General features: G+C 40.8%; 1 protein-coding gene across 6 annotated transcripts in view; it reads right to left on the bottom strand.

Moving 5' to 3' along the window:
* arb2a (ARB2 cotranscriptional regulator A) overlaps window positions 1–16002 on the bottom strand; it is a 146823-nt gene that overhangs the window by 126648 nt on the left and 4173 nt on the right. For all 6 annotated transcript variants that reach the window (XM_063897399.1, XM_063897401.1, XM_063897400.1 and 3 more), the window contains exons 4-6: window positions 14039–14139; window positions 3452–3517; window positions 1816–2007 (exon numbers count right to left, since the gene is read on the bottom strand). In XM_063897399.1, the coding sequence (XP_063753469.1) occupies window positions 1816–2007; window positions 3452–3517; window positions 14039–14139 (359 nt within the window). The remainder of the gene's footprint in view (window positions 1–1815; window positions 2008–3451; window positions 3518–14038; window positions 14140–16002) is intronic.

Genomic DNA, 16002 nt, shown 5'->3' with positions numbered 1-16002 from the left:
TCACTACTTTCGATTATCATCCTGTTTAGCTGGTCCTTCTCGGCTTGAGGGGGAACTAATCATCAGAATCAGCTGATGGCATGTAACATATGAGAAAAAAACGTGAAAACTCTTGCCAATGCCACTCTGCAATAATGGTAATAACGGCTAATTGGCTATCCTTGAGGTGGTCGCTTCACAAACTTGCTCTATCATGGGATTTTACTTTTAATATAGTTGTGATAGTAAATGTTGATGTGTGTATTGGCTGCACATCTCACTGAGCTGTCATTCAATTGAGTTGTTGATCAAACATGTTTCATAGGTTTCATTTTATTTATTTTTTTCCTTTGCTGAATTAATACCTTACCTTTTTCGTGTAGAAGCTGTGACTCCTGTTGAATGCACTTCGAAACTACATCCACCTAAATTAATAGTATGACATAATAAACTACAGACATGCCTGTAATGAATGCAGACAGCATGAATTGACCGTGCCTGTCTTTCCAGTGCAGACTTTATCATCGAGGCCTGTGTGTGGTTAATGCATGGATGATGATTTGTCAGGGTATAAGAACAGAATTTCTTGTTTACTGTGATGAATGAGCTACACTCGCACTACACAGTGTTCTCTATATCTAAGCTGTGACTTTGGCTTTGGGCGACACAACCCTTCTCCAACTGTAACACCAGCCAGGGTAACTGTAAATCAAAGACAGTCTCGGGGCAGCCGAATGATTCTTTTGCACAAACGCGCACGCACACAGCCCAATCCTCTCCTGTTGTTGTACACAGCAGGAGCAGGCTTTACACAGCAGTGAAGGTCTTTATGGCATTCAGATTGACCAAACAAGGGAACAAGAGGAGAGGGAGAGCAGGATCCCCCCTTAAGTCAATTTGAACAGCAGGACGATGAAATTACACAGGTCGTCGTGGCCAGGCTGACAAATGACTACAGAGATGGGGTGAAAAATAATAAGACAGACACAGGCACCTTTTACTTGCTGACAAACTGTATGATCATATGGTAGGAAATGAATTTATATTTTCTTCATTACATTATATCTTCTCTCTCAGCTCAGTTACCCATGAGTACACAGGACTAAATAAGATTCATGCATCATAACATAAGAATGCTTTTTTCTTGTATAATGATAATCATGTTAGAGAATATGCTTAATTTCACTAACAAGAACAATATAATACTCACTTATGTAGAGGACTGTACAGTTGTGTTATTCAAGAGTATCAGTCTTTGTTTGGATCTGTGAATAAATGTATACTTGATCTATTTGTCTTATGTGAAAACAAGACCCTGTTGAGTGCAAACAGCTTCATATTATGTCTTATATAAACCATGGAGAAGTTTCCTTTCCACTCCACACTTGTGTTAATTCTAAAATGAGAACTGAAATGAGTCGATGCACTACTGTACATCCAGAGTCTGAGATACGAAAGCACAGAGCAACAACAAATTACCCACAATCACATTCAAAGCTCCAGTCAAATACAAGAAGACTAAATACCACGACTCTTGGTTCTGACTGTGCCACAACGCCCCCCAGACCCCCAAAGATTCAAGCCTGCTATTTTTAAATTAACCGTGTGCAACTGTTGGCTTCGGTTAAGCACTGCGGTTATGTTTGTGGCAACTACTACTACTAATATTACCACAACAACAAGACAAGTTATAATTATGGTATGTATTTGGAACTAGCTGCACAATACATCCTTTTCTAACATCATACATGCAGTGTCAATAGTGTATTCTCCCGGATCAAAAGACCAGAAAACAACCGACAGAATAGTTTGAACCTCTTTTGCTGTGTCAACTACCTCCATGGCTCTGGTGATGAACGGGATCTGTGTCCCTGAGTCCAGGTCCTGGTTGATGATGAGTCTACGGGCCCACTGACCAGCGCGCACCACACCACTGCCCTGGATCAGCACCAGCAGCTTCGAAGGGTTGGACAAGGCATCAGGGCTCAGGTAGATAAAACTGGTGGGTTCATCATCCGTACGTTCTTCCTAAACATTCAGGAAAACACAGGTTGTGTGTGTAAGTATGTGACATTGCTATTGTAGTGGAATCCAAAAATCTCTTATGATAACAACAGAATACTTTTTCAATTTCAATTTATATACTCAATATTTTCAATATGATTTCTGCTCTTTCTGTGCAATAGGAGCAAATTCAGAAGACTAACACATTGTGATATCTGCTTCTTCAAAGAACGATTATGAACTGTAATAAAATAAAAACTCATATGTACCGCAGAATCAGTACACTATTCATTAATAATCATCATAGGAAACAGCTTTTTGTGCCAATAACAGAGAGCAGAAGGTGACACAAACTGAAAAAGAGGCTCAGTAGGTAAGTGAGCGGTTGTGTATATGTGCATGCGCTCCGTCCACATACCACGCGCCTTTGCATCCCTCCCAAGTATGCCTGGAAGAATCGCTAAGGACACAAACACTGTCCATAAAAGCCATGGGTGGCAGCTGCAAGAACTTAATCCAAGCAGACAAAGAGAGCGGAGTGGGGGAGAAAATCTTACCCTTTATTCTCTTTTGCTCCCTCATTCCCTCTCCCTATACTTGGCTGTGGTTAATCTTCTTAAAATCTGCGGTCACAAGTTCAATGCCATGCAGGTGGACGGACCCACCACACACACACACACACACACACACACACACACACACACACCATATACATGCAGGCGGGTGGGCAGCAGAAAAGCAGAACAGAGCAATTTTCCACAGGAATAATGAGATAAATAGGCCAGGCGGATAAACCAGTAAAAGTGTATGGGGCTAATGAAAGGCGCTGAGTCCCTGGCTTGGTGATTTATGGACACTGTTAGCGCCGGGGCTAACTCTGCTATGCTTCTAAACACCAGCGCTGCCTAACATCCCTATAAACACAGCCTGAAAAATGATCACAACTTTTATGAACATAAAAAGAACAGCGAGGGAGGGGTAAAGAGACAAACATGCTTCCAACAACAAATAAAAGGGATCAAGTGTGTGCTCTGAGCCTGGATGAGCTGGGCAAAGAATAACTCCATGATGGCAGAGTAGAAAGTCCCCTTCAGCGCGAATGAATGCAAAACAGATTAAACATCAGCATGCTGCGCCTCTGCGCCTTTGAAATGACACGTCACAATACAGTTAATTTGTTGAGGAGACACTTTTGCACAAAGGATGTGGGCAGGGGAGGGGGGGAAAGAAAGAGGGGGAAAGAGAGAAACCGAGTGAGATAGAAAGAGAAAGACAAAGACTGATAGGGAATGAGGAGAGCTGACGCCTCACAATCCTCTTTTCTTTATTTTTTTAAACAGGACACTCAATATCATAATCACACTCTGAAGCCTAAGCATTTACGTCAATTTTCATATTTAATACTCCCTTTAATCTTCAAGGGCATAAATCAAAGAGGAAAATGCCTCTTTTCACTCTGGGTACTTACCGGAAGGATTTGTTTGGTCATGTTGCACTTTTTCTCCAACAGCTCATAAACGTACTGCGTGATGATCTGGGGAGAAAATAACACAGAACACACAATCAAACATTACATTGATAAAAACACTAATGCAATTAGTATTGCTGTTGATAAAAATCCATCCAACAAAGGCCAACTAAAGTCTGCATGTACTGTATGTGTGAACAAGTAATAGCGAGCACTGTCATGCTTACAAACAGAATAGAAAATACTATCCAAACCCTTGTTTGCCCTCTGGGTTGTGTGTGGTGTGTGTACATGAGATACTTGAAAGGGCCTAGATCGTACTGTGTGCGATGCGCAGGATGGATGTGTGTGTGTGTGTGTGTGTGTGTGTGTGTGTGTGTGTGTGTGTGTGTGTGTGTGTGTGTGTGTGTGTGTGTGTGTGTGTGTGTGTGTGTGTGTGAATCGCAGTGCAGTTAGAGTGTTGAGGTTGTAAGTGCCAGGAGAGGAAATCTCCTGTACAAGCGAAGGGCTGATGTAAGTTATGTTTATCCCCGCAGCCACAGCACTAAAGAACCTTGTACACCGAATCATTTCAACCCCAGGCCAAGCCTTTCATGGTTCAGTGACATTAACAACTTTCTTTTCCATTTCCTTATTTCTCCTTTCCTTCTTTTCTTCTCCCCACATCCTGTTTAGAACAGAGAGGAGTGCTTTGTGGAACGGATTCGATTTTTGATCACTTGTGAGGGGAAGACACAGGAGCGGTGATAATAGATGACAGGCCACACGTCTGCTGGCAGTGAGTTGTGTTGAATCTATTGTCGCTCTGATGATGATGATTCACAAACACGTTCAATGATAGACTCCCTGTCCTGGTCGTGACATAACAATACAATGATGAGCGGATAGACCACAAGGAGACCTGACCAAAATGCTGTTTTGCTCTAGGGATGAAGTCCTATTTTGATTAGATTTGGATGCATTGAAACCCCTAACACAAACAGGGATCAACAGAGACCGATGCTTTCGATCAACATTATTGCTGCTATAGGAATGGATAATCACACCTATGAGTACAACAAGTGAAATGTTTAATATTGGACTACTAACAGATTTATTATAAAAAAACAATATAAATCATCATTATTATTATTATTAAAAACCAAAAGCATGAAACAGAAAAATCTAGTGTGTTTTTAGTACCCAATCAAAAGTGCCCTTTGTAAGCTACAGTATGTGAAATAAGGTGTAGTTCTAGTTCTAGGAGACAAAAACACTTATTGTCAAGAAACATCATGATATTTCTAAGCGCAAGACTACATTTCCCCAACATCACTAGAGCCGGAGAATCTCTGCCCTCGCTGCTGACATTACTGTGCAAAAATGTTACAAAGAAGTTTCCTTGAGTTAAAAATGTGTTCAGACCATGATCGAAAAATGTCAACTATGGGACAGTGATATTATGCATGCTCTAAATTACTACACGTTATAAACTTCGAACATCCAAAATGCAACTTAGCATAAGTTAGCTACTAGCTACTACTATAAATTCTCACGACAGCCACAATAGTGCAATGCTTTTTTATTCTTGAAAGAAACTCAATTCTAACTTGATTAACTCCCAAGCAGAAAAACATGCAAGAATAACATTATGCACCAGACACATATTATGACAGCCAATCAAAGGCCAGCAGACAGACCAAATGAGATGATCGATTCCAAACGTTTGACCCTGTGAAGGAGGAAAAATGCTGGAGGAGCTAAAACAACACCACCTCACTCCAACCAACTAAACCTCCAACGGCTAATTCACTAAAATGTCAGCCAGTCTGATGAAGACTAAAATGATTCTGGGCCTCAGTATGCTAGTGTTTAATGACATCAATAAGCCTCACAGGAAATTTCATTTGCACTACGTTATTTGTTCAGTGCCTCAGGTGGCTCGGAAACCATCTGATATAGAATAAGCTGACAGACTAATACGGAACAAGAAAAGAGAGAAAAAGTTGAAAGAAAAGTTTAACGGTGTAAATGCATTTGTACTTATAAACGGATACTGTAGGTCATACATAGGAATCTTATATCTGAGTTTACATAAAGGCTGTGTGGTCATCTGTTTGACTGAAACCTGCAGCGATCAAAAGTAAGTGTTGAAAAGAAACAATACAAGTGATCTACTGTACGTTTTTTTTGTTGAAAAATGGGATACACTTCAGAGCTGAGGCATACAATGCAGAAAAAAAACAGACACGCGCACACACACGCACGCACACACACATCCTTCTGTGTGGGCCTCTGAGGACTACGTCTCAGCAGCTGATCAGTACAATAAGAAAAGCCTCTTTGTCACCTAATTACCAATGTGTTATTAGTGCTTTAATGAAATGCCTGCAGGAAGCTTACATTGGACGATTGGGGAAGCGTGAGGAGTGGATTTGGAAAATAATACGTACAAAGAGAAAAGAGGAAATGGAGGCTTGTTAAAAAGAGTGGAGAGAAGAGATAAAAGCAACACAATTCAATTCAAGCAAAAGGTTGAATGGCCATAAACATGCTTACCATGTATTTCTTATCTGAAAAAACTATGAAATATTATTCAGAATATAATATATACCTAAATGTTCAATGTGAGTTTAGATCGGCCCTGACTGCACAATTTCACCATCGGAGACACAGAGTAGTGACCACGAAAGACCCTTTACGAAACATTTGTAACAGGCACAAAGTACGTCTCTCTAGACTAGAGACAAAGTCTGCTTTCAATACGGGAAAAAAGAGCAATAACAGCTACAATTTGAGTTTCATTGTCTGCTATGACAGCTGAGTGATGATGTATTCTAGAACAAAAGCAAACTATCCAAACAACTGTGAGAGCGGCGGTGGGAGAGTCTGAAAAAGACCTTCTGCGGCTGAGGTCACCTCTGTGTCTGTGGTTTGTTTGTGTAGAGGAAGCATTGTGGCGATGAAGCAAGAAAAGTGGGATCAGGGAGGAAGGAAGAGACTTAGAGGAGGGCTCAGAGGGAGGAAAGAAGAAAGACAAGAAGGGAGACATGGAGAAGTAATCCCCAGGAGCCAGAAGTGTGTGCCAGCTCCCACTGCGGTGAACAGCTGAGAGGAGAGGGAGCGTGAAGGAGGGGTGGATGGGGAGAGAGCAGTACAGTACGAGGCCTCTGAGAAAGGCCTCCAAGTAGGTGGGCTTTGACATCAACTTCTCGCAAACCTTTGGTCATCCCCATAACAATCTCTTCCTCTGTCTTCCTAACACACCATTCCAAACCCTTAATGCTTAATTGTTGCTGCAAGTTGATGTTTTCAATCTATACAGAGACCTCCCACATTATGTGTGCTTATGTATCAGTTAATGCGTGTATGTGTGTGTGTTCTTGTACTGATTACAGCAGTCATGCCTGGTTTGACTGACCGCACCTAAGGCGATAGGGTGATTATCTTTCCCAGGCACTAACAAAAAACAAATGCAAGGCGTAGAGAAAATGGACAGGAAGTGGGAAAGATAAAGGGATGAGGAATAAAGAGAGAAAATAAAATACTTATAATAAGATACAGGGTAGGAAGACATGACCTGAAGTTTATCCGAGTTACCGTAAGTTGCATCGAGATGGATTTTAGACACTATAACTCCAAATTAATTTTAGTTACAATAACATATACAATCAATCAATGAAAATAAACGTGAACTCGTTTTAAAACACGTCTTTAAGTGATCACAGTCACAGCTACTGAGCTGTTTGAATTGTAACTGGAGCAATTGGGGTACTCATTGGTGCAGAAAATGCCAATCTGCATTATCTGATAAAATCTTAAGAGTCAGCCCTGTGCACAAATGAACTCAATACAGCAGCAGTTATACACAAGAAATTCATGTACAGGCACACACGTCTCTTAACTCTGTAGTCCAGAGCCCCCTCCAAAAGCCACTTACCCATAGAAACCAGAGAGCAAGAAGAGGCATCAAAGCTGTTTATATAATGAAACTGAAAGAGCTGTTCATGCCGTATCACTGACGGCACCCAGGAAAGCGTTCCTTCTTCTCCAGAGAATAGAGGAGAAGAAAAAAAAGAAGAAAATCCCCCCAACAATGCAGCGCAACAACAGCAAAGCATACTCAGAAAGAGAGACTGTGAAAATGAGAGAGAGCATGAGGCAATAGAAAGGTTGTTTATTTTAAGTCAGCCTTGTGTACCAACCAAAAGTGGTATTAAAATAGAGCCTATTGTTGTGAATGTGTGATCTGTCAGGCCGTGTAGGAAACAAAAAGAGGGGGAGAGAGAGTGTAATTCCCATGAGGTCTCTGTCACTCTTCTGTCAGAGGAGAGAGGGCTCTCCAGGGGAAGAGAAAGTTCTCAGACTCAGACTGACAGACAGACTGTTTACACTTAGTGTAGATATCCCTCTCTCTCATCCCCCCAACCTTCCCAGCACTACTCATCCTAATGGCATCCTAATGACCTCCTCAGGTGTTAACTGAGAAGCCGGCAGAGGTCTAATTCAAAGTAAAGTACTGTATACCACCCTGGGTGCCGGCGGTAGCGACAGATGCCAGCGTTGCAATACCAGGCCTCCTGTATTTTTCCTAACAACCCATCCCTAAGTCCAATTCTCTTCTCTTTCATCAACTCTAATCCACCTTACCTACTCCCTGTAACCATTTTTGTCTGACTGTGCCTGCTTCCTCCTTCATGCTCACAGTAGAAGCTGCAGGGGAAGTGTTTAAGTGTTTTGGGAATGGAAACGTGATGGCAGTCAGTGAATCTGGGCAGACAGCTGTCATTTATAGTCACTCTTTAGAGAAAGCCCATTAGCTATCCAACAAAATGGTCCACGACAACTATGGGGCCTCTTGATGCCTCAACTACAGTACAGACTCTTGTCACCTGACGCATTACTTCTTGATTGCACCAGGACTTTTTAAAGTTGATTCAAGACCTCCACAACTTAAAACATGTAATTAATCTCTTTTTGGTTTGTATTGATTATCTAAAGGGCTTAACTGTGAAAAAAAACTCTGGAATACTTTAAGGATTAACCTGCAGGTACGCAAAAACTGCGACAAGACTTAGGTTGATTATTAAATCCAAGTTGCATAAAATAATAAATCAATTATATTTCAGCTTAAGCAACAGTATTGCAGCTAAATCTCCACAAGAATACACTCATTAGAGAGCGGGTCACACACTCTCCACAACAGTGTATTATATCCTGCATGTTTCACTGCATACATTGTTTGTCCGGGGACTAACGACCAAATGTATGCAGATGATATTGTAATTTATGCGTATAGTAGAGGTATAACACAAGTCACCATAGAGTACCATAAACTCATTTATAATATAATGTGAAAGAAAGTAAAAGGGAAATGTTTATTTTTCCCTTAGTGTTTTGCTCAAGGGCACTTCAGCAAGGCCTTAAACCTTGGCCAGCTGGTCACTGCTATGACAACGCCCAGCATCCATAATGTAGAAACAGGGAGACAGGAAGAGAGAGAAAAAAAAGATAACAGAGAGAAAGCAGAGAGGGTAAGAAACAGACAGAGAGAGAGAGAGAGAGAGAGAGAGAGAGAGTGATGAAGAGGCAGAGAGGGATGAAGAGGCAGAGAGGAAAGGGGAGAGAGAGAGAGAGACGGCTTTCTAATTCAGCCATCTGGCTAGCTTTTCTTCATTATAATATTCTGACTGTGTGTGTGTATGTGTGAGTTTACAAATTTGTGAGTGCCTTCCATTCCACAGATGCAGGCAGAGCAGAGAAGAATCCTCATTTATTAACGGCTTAATAGAGCTCCATCTGGGCCAGACCCTATGCTTGTCCTCTATCAGAGAGATTCATCACCGAATCACAGGAATTAGACTCCAACTGACACCTACACGCGCTGAGGTGACCCCGCTGCACTGAGCATCGCTGCGCACACTGCTGTACTGCAGCTGTAATACGGCCATTAGGATAACAGTCGGAGCCAAAGATCAACGATGTCACTACACAACCAGTCTGTCGGTTCTTCAGTCTTTGTTTGTGTATTGTTACACGACAAAACAGAACCAAAAAGAGTAAGAAAACAGAGCAAAGAGCATATTAAACTAATACTACAACTGGGGTGGATGGCAATAACATAGAAGAAGATTCTCTAAGTCAATGCTTAAACTCTTCATGGAGTGCACTCTGAACATTAAGGGATATTTCAGTTGTAAGATCCTTATTTGTCCGGTTCTAATGTCCTTTCTTATGCTTCTGCCATACCTTCAGACTGCACAGAGAGACATAAAAAAGCATTAGTGAAGGCTGACCAAAGGGAATAAGGGGAAAAAGGCTATATAGCCGGAATAAGCTACCTTTCCCTTGAAATAATTTAGTTAAGACAGTTAATAATAAGGTGCTCCCTGAGGACATTCAACGGTTTTCATGCCAGAGCTTATGGTTATTATGGTTTAATGGTACACTGTATGCTAGCACTAAGTCAGTACACTTCATTGAAATGGCACATTCAAACTGTTTAATATGTGTAATTCAGTTTTTGGTTTACTGAACTTCTTTTGCGATATTGATTATTGATTTTTCCCAGATTTCATGTGTACGATTCAAAAACAACAGTTGTAAATTTGCTGTTTTTAGCATATTATTAAATGCTTTTCCATATAAGTTGCCCTGCTGTATGCACACCATCATATTCACTCTTTAACTTAAACATTGTAAAGTTAAGCTCTTCTCTTAAGTCTTCCCTGTGTCATATTCTTAATGGCATCAGCAGCTTGCATATTTTTATAAGCTATATTATACAATATATTATATTTTTTGGTTAAATGAATGATTCCTATTGCATTTCTAGTAGAAAATGGCATACATATTAGGCTGCTACATGGTATCCAAGTTGACCGGTGCGACTTGCTGAGAATAGCATCTAGAAATCTCTAAACATCACGACATTGATATAAAGGAACAGTTGGAATCGTTTTTAGTAGATTAACAGGTATTCTGAATAAAGTATAAACATATAAATTATTCACGGCTCTCGTGCTCTATCCAAATTTTGTCCAAATTTCTTTCTTTTGCTTGGAGGCCATCACACTAACATCCTCGTTCTCTCTCTCCCTATCCATCCCTCCATTCAGACGAGGCTGAAGTGCAAATTGGACATCTGGTGCTATGATGTGTCTGACAATACAGCCGCCACCCCCCAGCCCTCACACACACACACACACACACACACACACACACACACACACACACACACACACACACACACACACACACACACACACACACACACACACACACACACACACACACACACACACACACACACACACACACACACACACACACACACACACACACACACACACACACACACACACACACACACACACACACACACACACACACACACACACACACACACACACACACACACACAACAGGACCTTTAGGATATAAAGACACTGAGAGGGAAGATAGGTGGCAGAGATGGACAGAGCAACTTTCGACACAGTGCCATTCAAAGTGCTTTAAATCAGACATAACGGCAGAACGACGAGAAATAAAGGAAACACAACTCCGAGTCAAAGACAATAAAAAGGATTTTAAAGACCTAAAACCAAGAAAAATAATAGGTATAAATAAGATCAAATAATATAATGTAGTAAAAAGTACACATTAAAGCAGCGAAAGTGCAACTGAAGATCTTAATAAGCAATCCTACATTTAATTCAAAGAAATACAGTTCTTTGGGAGTTTACAGATAAAGACACAAATATAATGTGCATAAAAACTGAAAGCTGCTTTTTCTTTTTGTAGTTTCGACTCTGGGACAGTAAGCACCTGCCATCTGAGGGGTCTTAACTGTTTGTTACAGAGATCCGAATTGTATTTTGGACCTAATCCATTCCATAATTGATAGTACAATACACTATATTTCTCATTTTTAATGTGAGGGGTGACTGTATTTATGGAGACCTTTGACTGTCTGCCAGATGCCCGAAGCTTGTAGTTAGGAGACTTAAAGTCCACCGCATGCGTACCACTAAGATTAGCACCCAGATAATACCCAGGTAGAAAACAACAGGTATTTCATCTCAGGTACCTCAGGCTATGAGTTCACTGGTTTTGTTTTTGGAAAGTTATGGTGTCATTTAAATCTTGTCAAGATAAGTTCTGGTGAGCTAATTCCCCGACAGAAGACATTGGCAGAATGACGTGGAGTTCAAAAGACTTCTCCAGCCCTTGTCTTGAGTAATCTACAGTAACAATTTATGACACGTCTCTGCACATCAATTCTGTTTGGGTCGTGTTAAAGTTGTCGAGCAGCAGAAGGCATTTCAAAGTAGATAACCGCTACCAGGAACTGTCCCAAGATATCATCCCAATTATTTACAGTAATTGTATAAGAAACCTGCTTAAATGTATCGTAGTAAAAGGAACATAAGTAACTGCTAATCCGAGAGCAGGTGAGAAAAGTGTCTGGACGACTGGAGCAAAGCAGGAAGCCGCCATCACTCCTCCAGAAGTGTGATGAAAGAGAGGGAGAGAAAGGAATGTGAGTGAACATTCGGGGGCAATAACGATGCCCTTCCATTCAGACAGCCAGGGGCAAACACATGAGCGCACGTCCTTGTGCCATCTCACACATATTTCAGGCTGGATTGTTGCTCGTTTTCAGACTGTCTCAGGTGGCAGGCTGATAGATGGCGTGTTGGTGTATTGTGGACTGTGTCTACCCATAACATGCCTGTCTACATATAAGCTTGTTCTATATCCTACCATATCATTATTTTTTATTTAATTATATATTCATTATATTGTATTCCTGCAACATTTTGTGACTTTGGTTGTGATTCTCATTTTTCCTTTTATACATTTTCAAAAAGCATTGTTGGAGGAAGGCTGAGAACAAATGTTCATTGCCGACAACTGCTCCACTGTAATCGTTGTGCATATGACAAATGAATAGAGCGTTGAGACTTACATTCAACCTCATGACATCTGACAAACTCACTTGAGGCAGAAATAATGGAGAGGAATGATAGAACAGACAGACCAACACTGGCATAGAGGGAGAACTTTCAAAAACAAATACATCTGCATGAGACGTACGCAGAAGAAAGAATGCAGGTATGCTTGTCTGAAAAACCTTCTTAAAGTTAAACATACAGGGGTTGACTAAGTAACATAACCCACTTTACAATGGTATGTATACATTCCAGCAGCTGTGTCTATTTATAATGAGGTATATTTCTTACCAGCAAAAACAATGCATTTGTACTTGCAAAGCAGTGAAAAAAGAGGCACAATATTCATTTTCTTGAATCATGTGGCCTAAAAACAACAGACATAATTCTGCTTATGCAGGTAGTGCAGCTTTTTCGAGCCAGTTAATCTCCTGTAGCACAACTCATCCACTATCTGCTCTCATTACACAAAAACACTGATTGACACCGTTTTCTTTTGTCTTCTCTAAAGAAGATGCTTCTGTCAACTTCACAGGATGAATAACATTTGCATACATCCTGCTTGATGATTAGTTATTTTCTCAAAATGTTTGGCCCCCCTCCGATGCCTTAGTTCAGTTAGTTTAACTGTGTGTGTGTTCTTTCAGGGCCTCAGCTTGCATGCTACCAAATGTTTGTTTCCAGAGCCTTAGAAGAGGCTGGTGGATAGTGCCTGAGCAGGCAAAAGAAGAGAGAGGGGAAAAAAGCGTTCACAGAAGTCTGGCTCTCAAAGGAGCTACTTTATACCTGCATTGGAAATTAAAAAAACAACGCAGGTAATCCCACAAACGGGTCTATCACTTTGCTTTGAACTTCAAAGAACACACACAATTAAAAGCAACATAGCAGGGGATGCAATAAAAAAATGATTACAAAAGAACATTTGTCTCATTATCTTAATGCATATTTCATGTGGTGGTACTGTGGGAGTGAATTAGGGTTGAACTTGTGTATGTTAGGATGTATAGTGATGCGGTTGGACAAAAACAAAACTTCACAAGAGCATTAAGGAACTTCGTAAAAATGTGATGACATGATTTTAAAGTTGTAGGAGTTCATGTTTTTGCTGTCCCATGCAGACCAGTGATGTCAGCACAATAACAAACACCTTGATACCAAGTTAAGTCAATAGACTCAAAACTGACAATACTTGTTTTTACAGAACAGTACCTCAAGTACAGAGGATTGAGACTAAAGGGGTCTCAGCTAAAAAGTAAATAAAACATTCATATTTAGATTCTGCTTATTGATTGCTAAAGCAAGTCTTGCCGTGAGCCCAGAATCGTAGGTTTTCTCCCCTGCTTTCTCTCCCGAAAGCTGTTTGCTGTCGGCACAGCCCCATTTGTCTCCTTCACTCAACCAAATGCTTCACACGCAAAATGTACACTTGTTCAAGTTAACTGTTGCTCAAAAGTAGATATGAGGGAGGGAATTCTGACCCATTTCTTTCTAACAGAAACACTGTTTAACGGTCAAAAAGAGTACGTTAAGGTATGAAGTGAGAGGAAAAACTAGTCAGGACAGACAACAATTGAAATAGACCAAAAAGCTGAGACCAAAGCCGCTGAACATGGCTTGCCTCAATGAAGCTTAAGAAAAAAATATTTTGTGTTACCTCTCCAAGAGCTTCATAGCGTTTCTGGTTCCAGCGGTGGAGATCCTCTCTGGCATTGAATACAAAAGGCTCTCCGGTTTTTAAATGTCTGAGCTGGCCATCTGTGTGCGAAAGATAGAATGAAAAAGATTAAAACATCTGTAATTATGATGGATACCTTTATTTGTTTGTACGAGAGATGGATGGATTACCACTTCTGACTGGACATGCAAACTTTTTGGTCTATTACTCTCCTTTTTCCTCTGGTGGTCCTTAAGCTTGCTCTCTCCCACCTTCCTACCTCAACCACCCCCATCTGGCACGTCCAAGGCCTGTGGATACAGCAACATTCTTCCAGTCACAACTCCAACGGCCTTCTGGGTAGTCTGGCAGGCCAGTGCTGGACAGCTGGTGTGGCAAAACTTCTCTTTCCCTCTCTCCTCTTTTTCATCCATCTAAAAGCCTCTCCACTTTCTCTTTTAGTGTGTCAACGTCTCTCTCTGAAGTTGGCCGGTGACCACATGTCATTCCCTTTCTTTTTTACCTGAAATCTCCATGAGCAAAGACTTCAGAAGGTGTGAAAAAGGTTCTTAGTGTGTTTTTGTCAGAGAGAGAAAGGTGCCCTGGCACGCATTAGCCACAACAACAACTGTTCCTTGCAATTCCTCTGAGGATGCAATTCTGGCAACAGCCAATCATCCTAACCAGCACAGTTTACCCCACACACACACACACACACACACACACACACACACACACACACACACACACACACACACACACACACACACACACACACACACACACACACACACACACACACACACACACACACACACACACACACACACACACACACACACACACACACACACACACACACACACACACACACACACACACACACACACACACACACACACACACACACACACACACACAAATAAACAAGTCTATTGTTTTCTAGACTATAAAAGGGTGTCATTGACTTAAAAAACCTTTAATTTATGAAAGTTCTGTATGACAACAATACATGTCTATCTTAGTTTGCACAGTTTACTAGTACATTTATGTATGGAAATATTTGTACGCAGCACATTCAGTGACAGAGGCAGAATGATTGAGGACAGATTCGATGCAGACGCACTGTGGAGTGTGTTTTAACCAACTTCCACTCTACTAATTTGTTTTGAATGGCATCTTATGTGGGGAGTGGAAGCGGGTGGAAGTGGGTGGCAGAGGGTGTAGGGGCCAGATTGGAATTGTCTTATGTGTTGCAAAAACAGTACACAAGAATTGACTAAGAAGAAAAGGAAAGATTTTTTGGGATGCTGTTTGAATGATTTATTATAATTTAGGAGAAATGAGGGGTTTTCAACCGATCCAGGTTTTATTTGATATAAAACAGTCATAAGACGGTTTGGAAATGGTGCTGCTTTTTTTTCTTAATAAACAATTACCCTTGTGTGGCTGTGGAACCTCTAAGTTTATACCTTAGCAATGAGCCCATCGATCCTGCCGTTGACACTACAACACAATAAAACACTTAACAGTGTTAAATTTAATTTTGACCTTTATGACTGCAGCATTTGTAAGAGCTAAACCACTGAAAAGTACACATACTTAACCCAAATAGCCAGGGGGCTCTCATACTTTCTCAATTATTGCACAACGTAGAGAAACCCATCTAAGGTATAAATAAATACAATATCTTTGCAGGATAAAAGAATGCATAAGCACTTTTTCATCTCCTTCTAAATTGCCACCAATTTCACCTCTCTATCAATGTGATAAATCTTGCATTGCTCACACACTGTGTATTACAGCACTTGCTTTCATGGTGAGTCGTTAGACAACATGTTATGCTGAATCTTAGTTTGTCATTATGTTGCATTAAAAAGCAGACATGTGCCTGATAGGTAGAGAAGGAGACGAGTGAGAAGTTAGGATAAAGCAGTGTGCAAAAAAAGTACCTTGAAGAAAAT

The sequence above is a fragment of the Eleginops maclovinus genome, chromosome 12 (genome assembly GCF_036324505.1).
Source record: "Eleginops maclovinus isolate JMC-PN-2008 ecotype Puerto Natales chromosome 12, JC_Emac_rtc_rv5, whole genome shotgun sequence".
NCBI classification, from domain to species: Eukaryota; Metazoa; Chordata; class Actinopteri; order Perciformes; family Eleginopidae; genus Eleginops; species Eleginops maclovinus.
The sequence above is the reverse complement of the archived record's forward strand: the minus strand, read 5'-3'. Positions and strand labels throughout refer to the sequence as shown.